General features: G+C 31.5%; 2 protein-coding genes across 4 annotated transcripts; both read left to right on the forward strand.

The window, feature by feature from the left end:
* The first annotated feature begins 869 nt into the window (after positions 1–869).
* LOC106438418 (structural maintenance of chromosomes protein 3) lies at positions 870–7,820 on the forward strand. Of its 3 annotated transcripts, none has more exons than XM_048775910.1 (29): positions 873–1,028; positions 1,128–1,203; positions 1,333–1,371; positions 1,497–1,564; positions 1,662–1,733; positions 1,882–1,961; positions 2,044–2,122; positions 2,223–2,340; positions 2,452–2,627; positions 2,815–3,060; positions 3,220–3,341; positions 3,494–3,638; positions 3,782–3,954; positions 4,020–4,119; positions 4,204–4,340; positions 4,415–4,616; positions 4,785–4,872; positions 4,955–5,104; positions 5,197–5,348; positions 5,444–5,635; positions 5,709–5,892; positions 5,989–6,059; positions 6,136–6,287; positions 6,359–6,527; positions 6,601–6,756; positions 6,874–6,957; positions 7,045–7,219; positions 7,361–7,559; positions 7,638–7,820. In XM_048775910.1, the coding sequence occupies exons 1-28, from the start codon at positions 1,014–1,016 to the stop codon at positions 7,549–7,551; spliced, it is 3,612 nt and encodes a 1,203-aa protein (XP_048631867.1). In that variant the 5' UTR covers positions 873–1,013; the 3' UTR covers positions 7,552–7,559; positions 7,638–7,820. The 3 variants fall into 3 exon arrangements, with proteins under 3 accessions (XP_048631866.1, XP_048631867.1, XP_048631868.1); XM_048775911.1 differs by having other exon boundaries at positions 959–1,028; positions 1,282–1,371; XM_048775909.1 differs by having other exon boundaries at positions 870–1,028; positions 2,223–2,627.
* A 4,738-nt stretch (positions 7,821–12,558) lies between these two features.
* LOC106443717 (inactive protein RESTRICTED TEV MOVEMENT 2) lies at positions 12,559–13,636 on the forward strand. Its single transcript, XM_013885266.3, has 2 exons — positions 12,559–12,802; positions 12,901–13,636. Exons 1-2 carry the CDS (start codon positions 12,691–12,693, stop codon positions 13,479–13,481), a joined length of 693 nt encoding a protein of 230 aa, XP_013740720.1. The 5' UTR covers positions 12,559–12,690; the 3' UTR covers positions 13,482–13,636.
* The last annotated feature ends 1,347 nt before the right edge of the window (positions 13,637–14,983 follow it).

The raw sequence follows: 14,983 nt of genomic DNA on the forward strand, positions 1-14,983 counted from the left end.
ATCTAATTATCTATGATCAAACCATTTATTAAACTCTACCCTGCTACATGCTACATGACCGGTTCACAGTCGAACCTGGTCTAACCAGAGGCGGACCTACGTAGATGGGTGGGGGTGCAACTGACACAGGTTAAAAATAAAACGTTAATTTGTAAGCTTGTTTACGTATTGGATGTTGGCTCAGTTGGTTATAGTTTGAACCCAGTGACCCCCTTTCCCTAGTTCGAACCTCAGCATTCACAGATATTTGTCATCTTTTTTTATATAAAATCATTATTTGTTTTAATTGGGTTTAATGTTTAAATGAATTTGAATTATGACCCAGGTAAAAAAATTTCCTGGGTTCGCCACTGGGTCTAACCATCGGATCGATCCCGTTTTGAAAACACTGACTACTAATGGTCTCCGTCAAAACAAGGGTTTATAACTTTTACAAATTGCTAAATTGGTGTCATCAATCATTAACCTTCGGTTATTTGCTTGTGATTAGTAAGAAGTCTCGTTCTCTTTCTTTTAGTTTTAGTGAATATGATCCTTAATCTTGTTCCAGATGCTTTATCACAAAACCTTGACGATGAAGATCACGTTCTCGTTGGATCTTTTATTTGTGTTCTTTTTCAAAATTCTGATTTTGATGATAACATACTCTGTCTTCTGATGATATCCTACTCTGTTTTTTTTTCTTTTTTTTTTTGCTTTTGTACCTAATGTAAAACAGTAGTATTTATTAAAAAAAAAAAACAGGGCACACTTTTTAGTTTTGGACTTGGGCCTTCAATAAGCGTGGACCGGCTGATTCCAATATACAAAATAATCCGAATGAATAAAGTACAGATTAAAGGAAACGTGTATATATTTATAAATATATGATTTCTGTGGCTGATCTTTTTCCCGGTCATTTGCTTCGTCGTATGGCTAGAAAACCCTAGAGTTCAACTTCCGAAATTAGGTGGAGTTTAATCCATCTTTTTTCTACTTCGATAGGTGGGGAGTAGCTAGTGTGACCTTTCGCCATGTACATCAAGCTGGTGACATTCCCTCCCTCTAAAATTGTATTAGGAACTGCTTTTCATCTGCTATATAATCTCTACTGAATTTCTTCTCGGGTTTTGATTTTGGCATGCAAGGTTATAATCGAAGGTTTCAAGAGTTACAATGAGCAAACTGCTACTGAGGATTTCAGCCGCAAAGTTAACTGTGTTGGTAATGTTCATGGATCTACACGTTTGATAAATGATATGTCCTTGGTGTTAATTGTTGTACCTATGTTTTTTTTTGTAGAGTCTAAACTTGTCGCTGACACTGATGATCACTTCTTCTAATCTGTTTCAGTTGGGGCAAATGGGTCTGGGAAAAGTAACTTTTTCCATGGTTAGATTGAGCTTCTTCATCATCCTCTATTATTTACCTTTTCTCTCACACATGTGTGTTTCCTTGTATGTAAAGAAAACATCTCCAGTTTTTGATTCTCATTGAATTCTTGGTTTCAAATGCAGCAATTCGTTTTGTATTGAGTGACATCTTCCAAAATCTGCGTAATGAAGATAGGAATGCGTTACTCCATGTATGTCCTTAAGTTTGCTCTGTTGACTCTTGAGTGCATTTGGTGCTATAGCTAGGTATCCTGCAAATTGTTTAACTACGAGCTTTGTATTGGACAGGAAGGTGTTGGTCATCAAGTTGGATCTGCGTTCGTGGAGATTGTCTTTGATAATTCTGACAACCGCATCCCTGTAATAGTTCATAATTGATATTTTCAAATTATGAGTAATATATATTTGCCGCACCTTTAAAAATCTGAAGTTTGCAAGAAACAAAAAACCTTTAAAAATCTAAACAGTTCATTTGTTGTCTGATCTTTGGCTTATGCTTCTCCACTAGGTTGATAAAGATGAAATTCGCTTGCGCCGAGCTATTGGTCTGAAGAAGGATGAATATTTCTTGGACGGGAAACACATTACGTTCGTAACTCTTCTATAAGTTTTCCATTAATTGCTCTATTTCGTGGATTGGTGAAATTTTAATTTTAAACAAAATTTGCAGAAAAAATGAAGTTATGGATTTACTGGAGAGTGCTGGATTTTCTCGTTCTAATCGTTACTATGTTGTTCAACAAGGAAAGGTATGCTCCTGCAAGAGAAAATATTCTTGGGTTATTCTTGTGTGTTGCTAAGAACATTAGAGAAGATACAATGTGGGCTTTAACAAATGTACGTTTGTAGATAGCCTCGTTGACAATGATGAAAGATTCAGAACGGCTAGATCTGCTAAAAGAGATTGGTGGTACCCGTGTTTATGAGGAGAAACGCTGTGAGAGTTTGAAAGTTATGCAGGATACAGGCAAGTTATCAGTGTGCACTGCAGTAATACTGGAACCTCCTTCATTATTTCTCGTGCATGCATGGGTATCTCGAAAATCTAATACATATAGTCGCATGACTTGTCTCACAGGGATTAAACGAAATCATATCATCGAAGCTGTCCAATACTTGGATGAAAAACTAAGGGAACTGGACGAAGAGAAAGAAGAACTCAGAAAATACCAACAACTTGATAAGCAGAGAAAATCACTCGAATACACCATTTATGAAAAAGAGCTTCACGATACTAGGGAGAAACTGGAACAGGTGAACCAATAAATTTAGGGATATGTTTTCAGTATTGTCTTTCTAGTTTTATAGGTAGTTCTGTTGCTACTCAAATTTTAATGTTTTATTGAGTTCTGGCAGACTCTCAGCTTTTATTATATTATCGGTTCACTCATCACTTAGGCTTACTTTTTTCTACATCTGGGCGTTTTATGTCATGGTCCAGACTGAAGCTGAAAGAACTAAAGCATCCGAAGAGTCTACAAAAATGTATGACAGAGTTGAGAAGGCCCAGGACGAGTGCAGGAGCTTAGATGAGTCGCTGGCAGGACTGACAAAGGAGCTTCAGACAATGAACAAAAAGAAAGAAACTGTTGAAGCACTAAAAACTGAAGCTATAAAGAAGAAGACAAAACTTGAGCTTGATGAGAATGATTTAAAGGAACGGATTGCTGGAAATATCCAGTCAAAGGTATTTGATTGCTTCACATGTGATCACACAAGCTGATACTCAGTCACTTTTTTTTTATAAAATCTTTGGGAAAGAAGTGTACATAAGTATGCATTTAAATATGTCAGTTTTCTATATATTTGTAGCTAATATGTACTAATGAAGTATTATGCCTTTCAGAATGATGCACTTGAGCAAATTAGTATGGTGGAAAGAGAAATGCAGGATTCTTTGAAGGAACTAGAGGTGATTACTCCTTTATATGAAAGTCAAGTTGACAAGGAGAAGCAAACGACCAAAAGGTAGGCGTGTAGTGTCAAGAAAATTAGCTTTTTATCTACTGAAAATGAGTGGGTTGTATGTAGCAATAGATACAGATTGGAAACCTTTTTGTGTTTTCGTTTTTAAATAAGAGTCCTCTTACTTTGACAACTAATTTTTTTTTCTCTTAAAGAATCATGGAGCTGGAGAAGAAGCTTAATATTCTTTATCAGAAACAGGGTCGTGCAACTCAGTTCTCAGATAAGGCTACTAGAGACAAATGGCTCCGGAAAGAAATTAAAGATCTCATGCGTGTTCTAGACTCAACTATGTATCAAGTGAGTTTGCATTATTTTATATGGAAACTTTGCCCAATCTTTTGTTCTATAACATTTGAATATCTCTATTATGTTTAGCAGCTGATATAAATGCAATCAGTTTGATATGATTGGTGATATATAACATGTTTCGTCTATTGTAGGAGCAAAAACTTCAGGATGAAATTTTTCGCCTCAATACTGATTTGAAGGAGCGTGATGCACACATCAAGAACCATGAAGTTGAAATTAGTGAACTGGATACTCACATTTCCAAGTCCCATGAACAATTCAGTACTAAAAAGAGGGAGAGGGATGAAGAACATAGAAAAAGAAGGTAAATATTGCTGTCACAAGTATAGTAGAAATTTCTCCAGTATAACAAAAGATATGTTAATCCAGGGAAAAATGGGGAGAAGAAAGTCAACTATCTTCTGAAATTGACAAGTTGAAAATGGAACTTGAAAGGGCAAAGAAAAATCTTGATCATGCAACTCCAGGAGTGAGTAATATAGATTGATTGGGCCCTTCACCTTAGATACGTCTCTGCTAGTTTGAAGTAATTTCAGCTGTTTCATTGTCTCAGGATGTAAGGCGAGGACTGATCTCTATCAAACGGATTTGCTCTGAGCATAAGATCAATGGAGTTTTTGGTCCACTTGTTGAGCTGGTTGATTGCGATGAGAAGTTTTTCACCGCAGTTGAAGTCACTGCTGGTAACAGGTATGCTTGAAACTTACTATAATGTTCACTCAGTTTACTATCTCTGGCTTATAATTTTCTCTTTTAATCTGCAGCCTATTTCACGTAGTAGTTGAGAATGACGACATTTCAACCAAGATAATTAAACACCTGAATTCTCGAAAGGGTGGACGTGTGACCTTCATGCCGCTGAATCGGCTAAATGCACCTCATGTAAACTATCCACAATATTCTGATGCAATACCACTGCTGAGGAGATTGAAGTTCGACTCCAAATTTGCACCAGCATTTGGCCAGGTGCTTCTTTTGCTCTCTCACGTAAACTATTTCTTGTCACCTTCTGATCTAAACTATGTGCTTTTTCTGTTAAAGCCCTCTTATTTAGGTTTGTATACATCTTAAATGGAGCAGTTCTGCTTATTATTTTCGATAGTGTCATTATATATTTTCCTTGTCTTGATGTAGGTTTTTGGTAGAACAGTTGTATGTCAAGATCTGAATGTAGCAACAAGAGTTGCTAAGAGTGATGGCTTGGATTGCATAACTTTAGAAGGTTGGAACTGAAAAAATGCATTTATATTGACTACGCTTCCCATTTGACATGTATGTGATAACGTTCTGGTGTGCCATGACAGGTGACCAGGTGAGCGGGAAGGGTGGCATGACCGGTGGATTTTATGACCACAGGCGGTCGAAATTGAGATTAATGAATACCATTATACAAAATATGAAGTCTATAGATACGAAGGAGAAGGTGTTGGAGGATGTTAGAAGACAGCTGCAAGATATCCTTTCCATAATTTACTTTGGTTTAATTGTGTTATTTTTTTTTTCTTTTTCTTTCTCAAGTCAAAGCATTCTACTTAACATTTCTCACTGATAGATCAGCAGATCACACAGATTGTTACTGAGCAGCAGAGACTTGAATCAGACTGGAAGCATAGCAGATTACAGGTGGAGCAACTGAAGCAAGAGATAGCTAACGAGACTAAGCAGAAACATGCTATACATATAGCCCTTGAACATAAGGTCATTCTTTTGATGCTTTTTTTTCTCTCTCTTTTGATTCATTTTTTTAGCAGCTTTCAGTGTGAAACATAATATATTTGTTCACCTGTTTGCAGGAGAAATCACTAGGTGATGTTAGAATACAAATGGAGCAGTTAAGATCTAGCATGGCCATGAAGGAAGCTGAAATGGCCACGGAACTTGTGGATCACCTTACCCCAGAAGAAACGGAAGAATTATCACGATTAAACCCAGAAATTGAGGATCTTAAGGACAAACTTATTGCATTCAAGACAGATCGGATTGAGGTTAGACAAAATAGTTTGAATGTTTGCTTTCTCTTTTGTGTTAATTTCTAATTTATGTCTGATTTACAAACAGACAGAGACAAGAAAAGCAGAGTTGGAGACTAATTTGTCTACCAACTTAAAGAGGAGAATAGATGAGTTACATGCTACTATAGCTTCCATCGACGATTATAGTTTGCCTAGTTCAGCTGGCTTAGAAACACAAGAACTTGATGATGCAAAACTATTGGTTAAAGAGTTCACAAACGAGCTCCAAGGTGAGCCCCAAACACTCTTATCTACATTGCTTGACATTTTCTTAAGTTTCTTTTACTATTTGGCCTAGTAGACTCAATGCCATTTCACGGGTTTAGGTCTCTGTCGAAGCATTGATGAGAAGACTAAGCAGGTCAAGAAAATTAAAGATAAGAAGGAGAAGTTAAAGGTAATAATACAATCTGTAGATTAAGAGAATATCGTTATTCCTATAAGGTATCTGACACGATTTCTTGTTCTCTCAGACATTGCAAGATGACTGTGAGATGAAAGTGCAAGATGCAAATAAAAAGTTGGAGGAACTATTCAGCCTTCGTAACACACTCCTTTCTAAGCAAGAAGAGTATAGGAAGAAGATTATGGGATTGGGTCCATTTTCATCCGAATCTTTTGACATGTATGTTTGAGCTTTGTTTGATTTTTTCTCCTAAGAGTCCTATGATATTTATAAGCTATGGTATATTTTAGGTATAAACAAAAAAATATAAAGGAGCTGCAGAAGATGCTACACGGGTGCAGTGAACAGCTGCAACAGTTCAGCCATGTTAACAAGAAAGCGCTTGATCAATATGTAAATTTCACAGAACAGCGAGAAGAACTTCAGAAACGGAAAGCTGAGCTTGATGAAGCAGATGAGGTAGGCGTCATACTCCTTACTGAATTCTATGTAGAAAGTACAAAGTTAACTGACACATTTGACTTTCTTTCAGAAAATAAAAGAACTGATTACAGTTCTGGATCAGCAGAAAGACGAATCTATAGAACGTACTTACAAAATGGTTTCATTTCACTTCCGGGAAATATTCTCTCAGCTTGTGCAAGGTGGACATGGTCACCTTGTCATGCTGAAGAAGACGAAAAAAAAGGCATGCTTCTGCTTTCCTTGATAACACTCTTTTTCCACTCCTCCATCTTTTATTTAATTTAGTCCCTTGTGAGTTTACATTGTCAAATGGGTAACTAAAATTATGTGGACATCACAGGACCGTGATCATGATGACGAAGATGGGTGTGGTGAAGCTGCTACAGAGAGAAGGGTTGAGAAATACGATGGTATAACAGTGAAGGTACAGAAAGAATCGTCGACACTAGATATTAAAAAAAAAGACTTATCTAGTTTTTCAGGCTGATCACATTTGGGATTTGTGTGGTAGGTGTCGTTTACTGGTCAAGGGGAGACACGGTCAATGAAACAGTTGTCGGGAGGACAAAAGACCGTTGTTGCTCTTGCATTAATATTTGCCATCCAGAAATGCGATCCTGCACCGTTCTATCTCTTTGATGAGATTGATGCGGCACTTGATACTCAGTATCGAACTGCTGTCGGCAGTATCCTTTCTTATCTATCCTTTTTATATATAATCTTTTACTTCAACTTTCTCACACATGCACAAAAACTCGCTCCTCTCTGCCTCAGTAGCATGCTGTGCATGGAATTATGATGATTTCTTAACCAAACAATTTTATCAGACATGATTCGTGGTTTAGCTGATGACAGCGTAAGCACGCAGTTCATAACCACAACTTTTCGTCCGGAGCTAGTGAAAGTTGCTGATAAGATGTATGGAGTGTTTCATAAGAATAATGCGAGTATTGTAAAAGTTATTTCAAAGGAACAGGCGTTGAACTTCATCCAGAATGATCAGTCCCATGATACTTGATCACTCAGGTTGTTTACTCTTTCTTCTAAGTACTAATCTCTATTTAGACTGTATGTAAAGCTAAGCGATGCTTTACTATTTTCCAGGGAATTGGTGTATTTGCATGTCTTCGGAGATCTAGAGTGATTTAAAGTGCATTTAACACCACCCGGTTTGCTTGCACGATATATATAGAGAAATTTCCTATGATGACATTTTTAAGTTTTTGTTCAAAAAATCAAAAGGTAAAAGTACATTTTTATTCTATAATTAACTAATCTGGACTTATGTTTGGAATTAAGGGATTGGTTTTAGGATAGAGTTTCAAATTTAAAAAAATATAAAATAAATAAATATTAAAAATTTCAAAATAAAAAAAAACTATTTTGGTCATTTTTTAAGATTATTTTTGTGACAAAAGTTTTAAAATGACTATTTTAGGAATTGCCCTATATATACTAGGCAAAAAGCCCGTGCGATATCGCACGGGAACTCATTTTATAAAAAATATTTTATAATCTATAATTTATAATTTTATATGTCTGATAAAAAAATTAAATTATATAAATAATTAAATTTAATTTTGATGATTAAAATATAATTTACAAAGTATTCATATATATATATATATATATTTTTTATAAACATTAATGTTCCCTTTAATTTTTTATCAAAAGACATATTGCATACAATTGTGTTTTCATCCTTTTTAAGTTTTTTCATACATTTTTCACATGATAGTTATCTTCAACCACTTTTTGAACAAAATGCAATTTTTTTTGCATGATATATAATTTTTTTTCCTATTTAAGACATAATATTAAAATTATTAGTTTATAATTTTAAACAATTATAATTTATATGTTGGTAATTGTTATTTTGTATATTTATCTACCTGCTTTATTTATTGAAAATGAATATTCAGAAAATTGAATATTGTAATAAATATATGTTGATTTACGTTAATATGACCGTCTCATTTATAATATTTTTTTTTTAATTTTTGGGAGAGTTCTTATAAAATACCAATACTTATTATATAAACTAACACATTACTTAAATAAAACCAATATTTTTAAAGCAATCCCACTTTGAGATGAAAAGACACCTTGTTTAGATGAAAAGTTGCAACTTTGACATTATTTAGAGAAAATATACATTTTAGACATTGTGACAATTATTTTTTAAGAAATACAATTTTTTATGATGAATCATATCCTTATTAATTATAAGCCTTTAACCAAAAAAAAAGACGTATTTTAAACATTTTAACAACTTTTTAAAAAGTAATGCAATTCTCAAAAACCAATGTTCATCTATAACTATATTCAATCATAAAAACTCATGGACATGAAATAGACACATCATTAAAAAAGCACCCTAATGTACATAACTAATGAATAGTCATAACTTTTCAGATTATAAGTAATTATTTTAAAATGGTACATTTACAATATATTTTAAATAGACACATCATTAAAAAAGCACCCTAATGTTTTATGAAAACCTACTTAAAACATATACAAATTACAATGAAAAGACTTGATTCTTTACCCTAAATTTTAAATAATGAAAAACACATAACCTTTGGATGTGGGGAAACGTTCTTATGACGAATAATCTAAACATTTTTTACAATTCTTTTCAATAGTTACGTATTGAAAAGACACAATTTTAATATTAATTGGGATTACTTTTAAATAATTATAAACACATCTTAAGGATTTAAATATACATTTTTATGATGAAAAGATATATTTAAACAAAATTTTATAATTTCAGTAGTTTTATGTTGAAAAGACACAACCTTACATGTTTTATATTTCACATGCATGTTTTCTGAAAACAATTATCTTTTGGCATGAGAATTTAATAAATGTATAAGCTAGCGTGAGTGGATTTACATGAATGGTTTTATTGTGAATAAATCTGTAAAAGTGAAACTCTTGTTACATTAAGGTGATTAAAATCATAGATAATCATGTTTTGTTTAAAGAAGATCAAGCGTGTACTTGAAATTGTTTTTGTACTGCATGTCTTTAATTTTTCTGGATTGACGGTTACCAACGAAAAGTTGTGAAAGTAAGCTTTCACATATTAAACTGCATGTGCATGTTGACACAAAAAATAAAAAAGTTCATGTGCATAAATAACAAGTGCAGTTTTGTTGTCACCATGTAAGTAAACGTTTCCATGCTCGAATGAATGCACTAAACCTTTTGATTTTAGTAGTTAAAAATTATAAAGGTATTAGGCGGTGATGTACTGAATTGCATTGCATGTATGGTTTTACGTAGTTTAATGTTCCATACGTATTGGGACACATTTATATATAATATTTATTAATTTAACATATTATATAAGAGTAATATGTCTTTTTTTTAACTGCTATATAAGAATAATGTGTCAAATTTAAAATACTTCCACTACATTTTGAGGATCGTTAAAAAAAATTATGCAGTTTTTAAAATGTAAAAAAACACATCTTTTTAGATAAAAAAAAAAAGATAACTTCTACAAAAATTATGATAAAAGACACATTCTTGGTGCACTAAAAAAACACATTCTTATGACAAGGTTTAAGGTGAATGTAGTGAGAAATCTATTCATCAGAAGTAAAATTAGTAAGAAGCGAATACATATATATAATGTTACACTTTATATATAAAATTATTGTTAAAAAAATGATACCCTTCGCTTGTAATTTTTGCTGAATGAAACAATTTTCAAAGTTGTAAATGATACCCAGTGTCTCTCTCTTAATATGGATGAAAATACAATTTAGAAAAGTACCTTTTAGATGTGGAGATAGAGCGACATGGATTATTAGTTTTGAATCACGATTATGTAGAGATATAAACTCAAAAATCTGGATTGGATGCTTTTACAAAATATACATATTTTCTGAAATTGAGGACATCAAACATTGAATCACGATGGCAAAGTCTTTTTGAACCAAGATTATTAGTTTTTGAATCACGATTATATTCGTTAAAAAAAAGAGAGGTGCCATTGTTATTCGAGGGAAGGAGTTGGTTCGGGAATGATAAAAGATGTTCTTTGCTTTAATAAACGAAGACGTCATTTTCTTATAGAAAACTAAATCTTGTCCGTTTGATTGTAGAATTTAATCAAGCCTCACAATTAGATGCAATTTTTTCCTATATAAAATGATAACATCAACGGTTAACAAAAAAAAGCCGGTTTGCTAATTAAGAGATACATGAATAACAAATAAAATTTTGTGTTTGATTTGTTTCTTCAAGATTTTTAATTATGATTTGGCAATACACACAATTTCACAACCCTTTATATAAAGAGTAAAAGGTTGCAATGATTAGTAAACCACACCAAAAGTTGCAATGGTTCATCACCAAAGTTTACCATTATGAATAGTTACAATTGTTTATCATAGTTGTAATAGTTCATTTGTAAATACTACAATCACCAACATATACAATATTTTCCTGATATTTAAAGTTTCGTACGTCTTAATATCAAATTGTGATTGGTTTAACAATAGCAACAATATCAGGAAAATCACGCAATAACATGAATGGATATAAACAAATTTGTATGTGTGGAAAACAAACATTTTCATCTAGTATAAAAAATTTAAGACTAATGATTTCATTATTTCGTTTTGGATTTTTAGCTATCCAAACACGTAACTCTTCCTAATATTTTTTGTTTATAACGTTTCATTTGAATGTCTTTTAAAAATCTGTATCCATGTAACTGTTTAGAACTTTTTTTCCATCATTTTATTATTATTAGTAGATTAGTGAAAATTTAAATTTGAAAAATGCATGGGAGAGACTATTTATAGATTTTTTAAAATCTATTTGAATAGTCACAACCCTTCAATCTGAATAGTCGCATTCTTCTAATACTCACAACTTTTCACTTTTTAAAAAATACTTATGAATAGTCACAACTTTTAGACAATTTTTAGAAGGACACAACCTTACAACATATAATTTTTAGAAAAGACACAACCCTCTACACATCTTTTTCAAAAGATACAACCTTTCAACATAAGTGAAGTTCACAACCTTAGGAATTAATTGGAAAAGACACAACCTTAGGAATTAATTTGAAAAGACACAACCTTACAACATAGAACTTTTAGAAAAGACACAACCATTTACACTTCTTTTTCAAAAGACACAATCTTTCAACATAAGTGGATTCACAACCTTTGCAATTAATTGAAATTGCTATTATTAGTAGATATATTTTTTATTTATTTAAAGTTAGCTTTTCACTATTTTGGTGATGAATCGTATCATCCATATCTATGATACATCATCTCTTTTTTTTTTAATAGAATAAAAGAAGCATATATAGACGAGGAAACGTGTTGGCAACAAATGAGTAAAAGAATGTGACACACAAACAGATGGTAACACAATTTTACCACACAGTAACAAAGCAGAAACAAGAACAAAATATAAATATTCGCTTGCATAATTATGCGGGGGACTGGCTTTCAACAGAGGCTGTGATCACATATGTTGCAGACTTGCAGTTCAATATTTTAAAAATTAGTTTAAAACAATTTTTTCCAACGAAATTTGATACTGATAAATTGTAAATTTCAGAAATTTTGAAAAAACAAATCTCTTTTTGGTGTGTTGTAGTTGGGTTTTTCTTTTGTAATTTTATTTAGATTTTTTTGACATTAAATATGTAACCATCTATAAACTCATAAGGGGCTAAATGAAAACCCTTACTCTTTGAACATCTATAGTGTGAAATTGGGGTTTGGGTGCACGTTAAACTTAAGAGAATCTTTTGAGAAAAAGCATCATCCTGAATAAAAAACTTTGGTCGTTCAATCTGAACAATTAAAACCTTTTGCTTGTTTCTTGCATGAAGCCGCCGTCCCAACAAAGCAAAGCATTTTTCAACCCTTTTTGTTTATTTTCTTGAGAATTTGAAATAAAGTTGTAAGAAGTGTCATAAAAGGGAAAACAATAAGGAGGGGGAGCATAACAGTTAGGCAAAGAAAAGGAATAACCCAATCTCAAAGAAAACAACTTGCAAAAAAAAACATTTGAACAGTAGTATATAATGAAATAGCTGTGCACCCTCTAATTATCAACATAACCTAAAGATCCTTATTCCAGATCCAAATTCGAACCAAGAAACTAAGAGATGGAGAGAAAATCTGATCATGCTACTGTTAATCGCATTTACGATGAATTTGATCCAATCTTTAATTGGAAAACTGAACAAGGCTTCGAAACTCTCACCATTTACCTTCCAGGTATTAATTACTACTCAACAAAATCTTTGGCATAATTTTTCATGATTTTGGTTTACTCTCGGTTTTTTAATTGTGTAAACCGATTCTTAAAATAACAGGCTTTAGGAAAGAGCAGCTTAAAGTGCAAGTAACCACAACGAGGAAAGTAAGAGTGATGGGAGAACGTCCAGCGGGAGCCAACAAATGGATCCGTTTCCGCAAGGAGTTTCCTATTCAAGCAAACATTGATGTTGACTCCATTGGTGCTAAATTCGAAGGCGCAAATCTTGTTGTGAAGCTCCCTAGACTACCAATGGGCAAACAAACTTCTCCGATGGGTACAACCGCAAAACCTCCTCCGGTTCCTAAGGAAACCGAGAAGGTACAGCCAACAAAAGATAAAGAAGCGGGAGTAGAGAAACATGCAGATAAGGCTCAATTGCCAAAGCCATCAAGAGAGGAAGAGACCAAGCGGGATGAGAAAGAGAAAGCTCTTAAAGAAACAGAGAAGGAAAACGTTTGTGATGGAGTTAAGCAAGGTTACAGAAGAAACGTGAATGCATACAAGGAGAATCTTGGAGGATATGTGGCTTTGATGAAGAATAACCAGAAAGCAATCACACTTGGTATGGTTGCTCCCGCGGCCGCGGTTCTGTTGCTGTCGCTTGGATTCTATGCTGGTCAAATGTTTACTTCTTAATTAACAACCCCTTTGAAGAGTCCTAAAAGGCAGAGAAAAATGTATTAACTTTGCATATATATAAGAAATCATATTAATTAATAAGTAATAACGCAAAAACAAAGGAACAAATGTTGTTCAGAATAATAAGAAATTTATGTTAGAACTTCATTACTTTTCAATAAATACATTGTCCAGAAAAACAAAACAAATCAGGACCTGAAAAATCAGTTATATTCACCAAAAACAAAGAGAATTTGTCGTTGTTTGTGTTTTCACATTTTTCGTTTTCTGCTAAATTTCGTAACGAAATTACTTAACAAAATTTGACTAACGTAATATCTTATATATTAAAACAGAAGTCATGACTTCTTTTCATGTGTGATTTTTTTAGTTTGGACCATTCCTAAAAAATATCATATTTAACATAAGTTCATTATTATATTTTTTAATATCTTTATCTTTTTATTTGAAAAACAAATGAATATATTTAAAATATTCTAACAAAATCTTTTTAAAATCTTCTTAGAATCTTTTAAAATTTACTTTCAAAAATTAGTTAGTTTTAATTTAAATTATCATAAAATATAATTAGAAATTAAAATTGAATATAGTTTTGGTTTATAAACGAAAATTTAAATAAAATGAAATTAATTAATTTCACAAATATATTTATTAATAATTTTTAAAGATTTTGTTATAAATAAATATTTATTTTTATTTTAATTTTTTTCAAATTTGTTTTCTAATAAAATAAAAATCATGATTTTTTGATGAGTGATATTTTTATTTGGACCATCATTTAAATTTTATATTAAATGTATATCACTAATGCTAATATACATAATATTTTAGTATACAAAAAAAATAATATTCTAACAAATCTCTTGAAAAAGATTATAATAAGATCTTAATTGTCATAAATTGAATATAAATATTTTCAACTAATTTTGTAATTAGTAATGAAATGTTACTAAAAGAATAAAATTATATCCTATTTTATCAATTTTATAATAATATCTATTATTTTAAAATAAAAATGTTATATTGAACAAAATATGATAAAATTATTTTAAATTGATAAGTTAACATATTTTATTTTCATAAATATAAAATATTTATGCTAAAAATATAATATGTTGGTAGAACGAGTTAATATTAGTAAACTATATAATACATGTATAAAAATTTAACTTATCTTAAAGTTTTTAATATACAGTAATTTATTATATAAAATTAATAAACATTAAAAAATTACTAAAAAAATCTAGCGATTTGAATTACGGATCATGATTATAATAAATTAAATACAAAATTGTTTTCATATATGTTGTTTCATGCATTAAAAATTTTAGTTTAGTAATCAAACACAAATTCAATAAGACAAATATATAATAAGCAACATATATATGTGATGATTTTAATTTACAGTATGAAAACTATAAAATTATTATATTTGGTATAATTATACAAATATTTAAATATGTGAGTAACATTAAAAATATATAATAATTATGTAAAAC

This window comes from Brassica napus, chromosome A3 (assembly GCF_020379485.1).
Source record: "Brassica napus cultivar Da-Ae chromosome A3, Da-Ae, whole genome shotgun sequence".
Classification (NCBI taxonomy): Eukaryota; Viridiplantae; Streptophyta; class Magnoliopsida; order Brassicales; family Brassicaceae; genus Brassica; species Brassica napus.

Bases quoted from the DNA above. Each gene is read 5' to 3' on its own strand.
- LOC106438418 (XM_048775909.1), top strand. The intron at 1,372-1,496 runs GTTAGATTGAGC...TTTCAAATGCAG, and splicing joins GAAAAGTAACTTTTTCCATG to CAATTCGTTTTGTATTGAGT. The intron at 3,342-3,493 runs GTAGGCGTGTAG...TTTCTCTTAAAG, and splicing joins GAGAAGCAAACGACCAAAAG to AATCATGGAGCTGGAGAAGA.
- LOC106443717 (XM_013885266.3), top strand. From the start codon at position 12,691: ATGGAGAGAAAATCTGATCATGCTACTGTTAATCGCATTTACGATGAA. The intron at 12,803-12,900 runs GTATTAATTACT...TTAAAATAACAG, and splicing joins TCTCACCATTTACCTTCCAG to GCTTTAGGAAAGAGCAGCTT.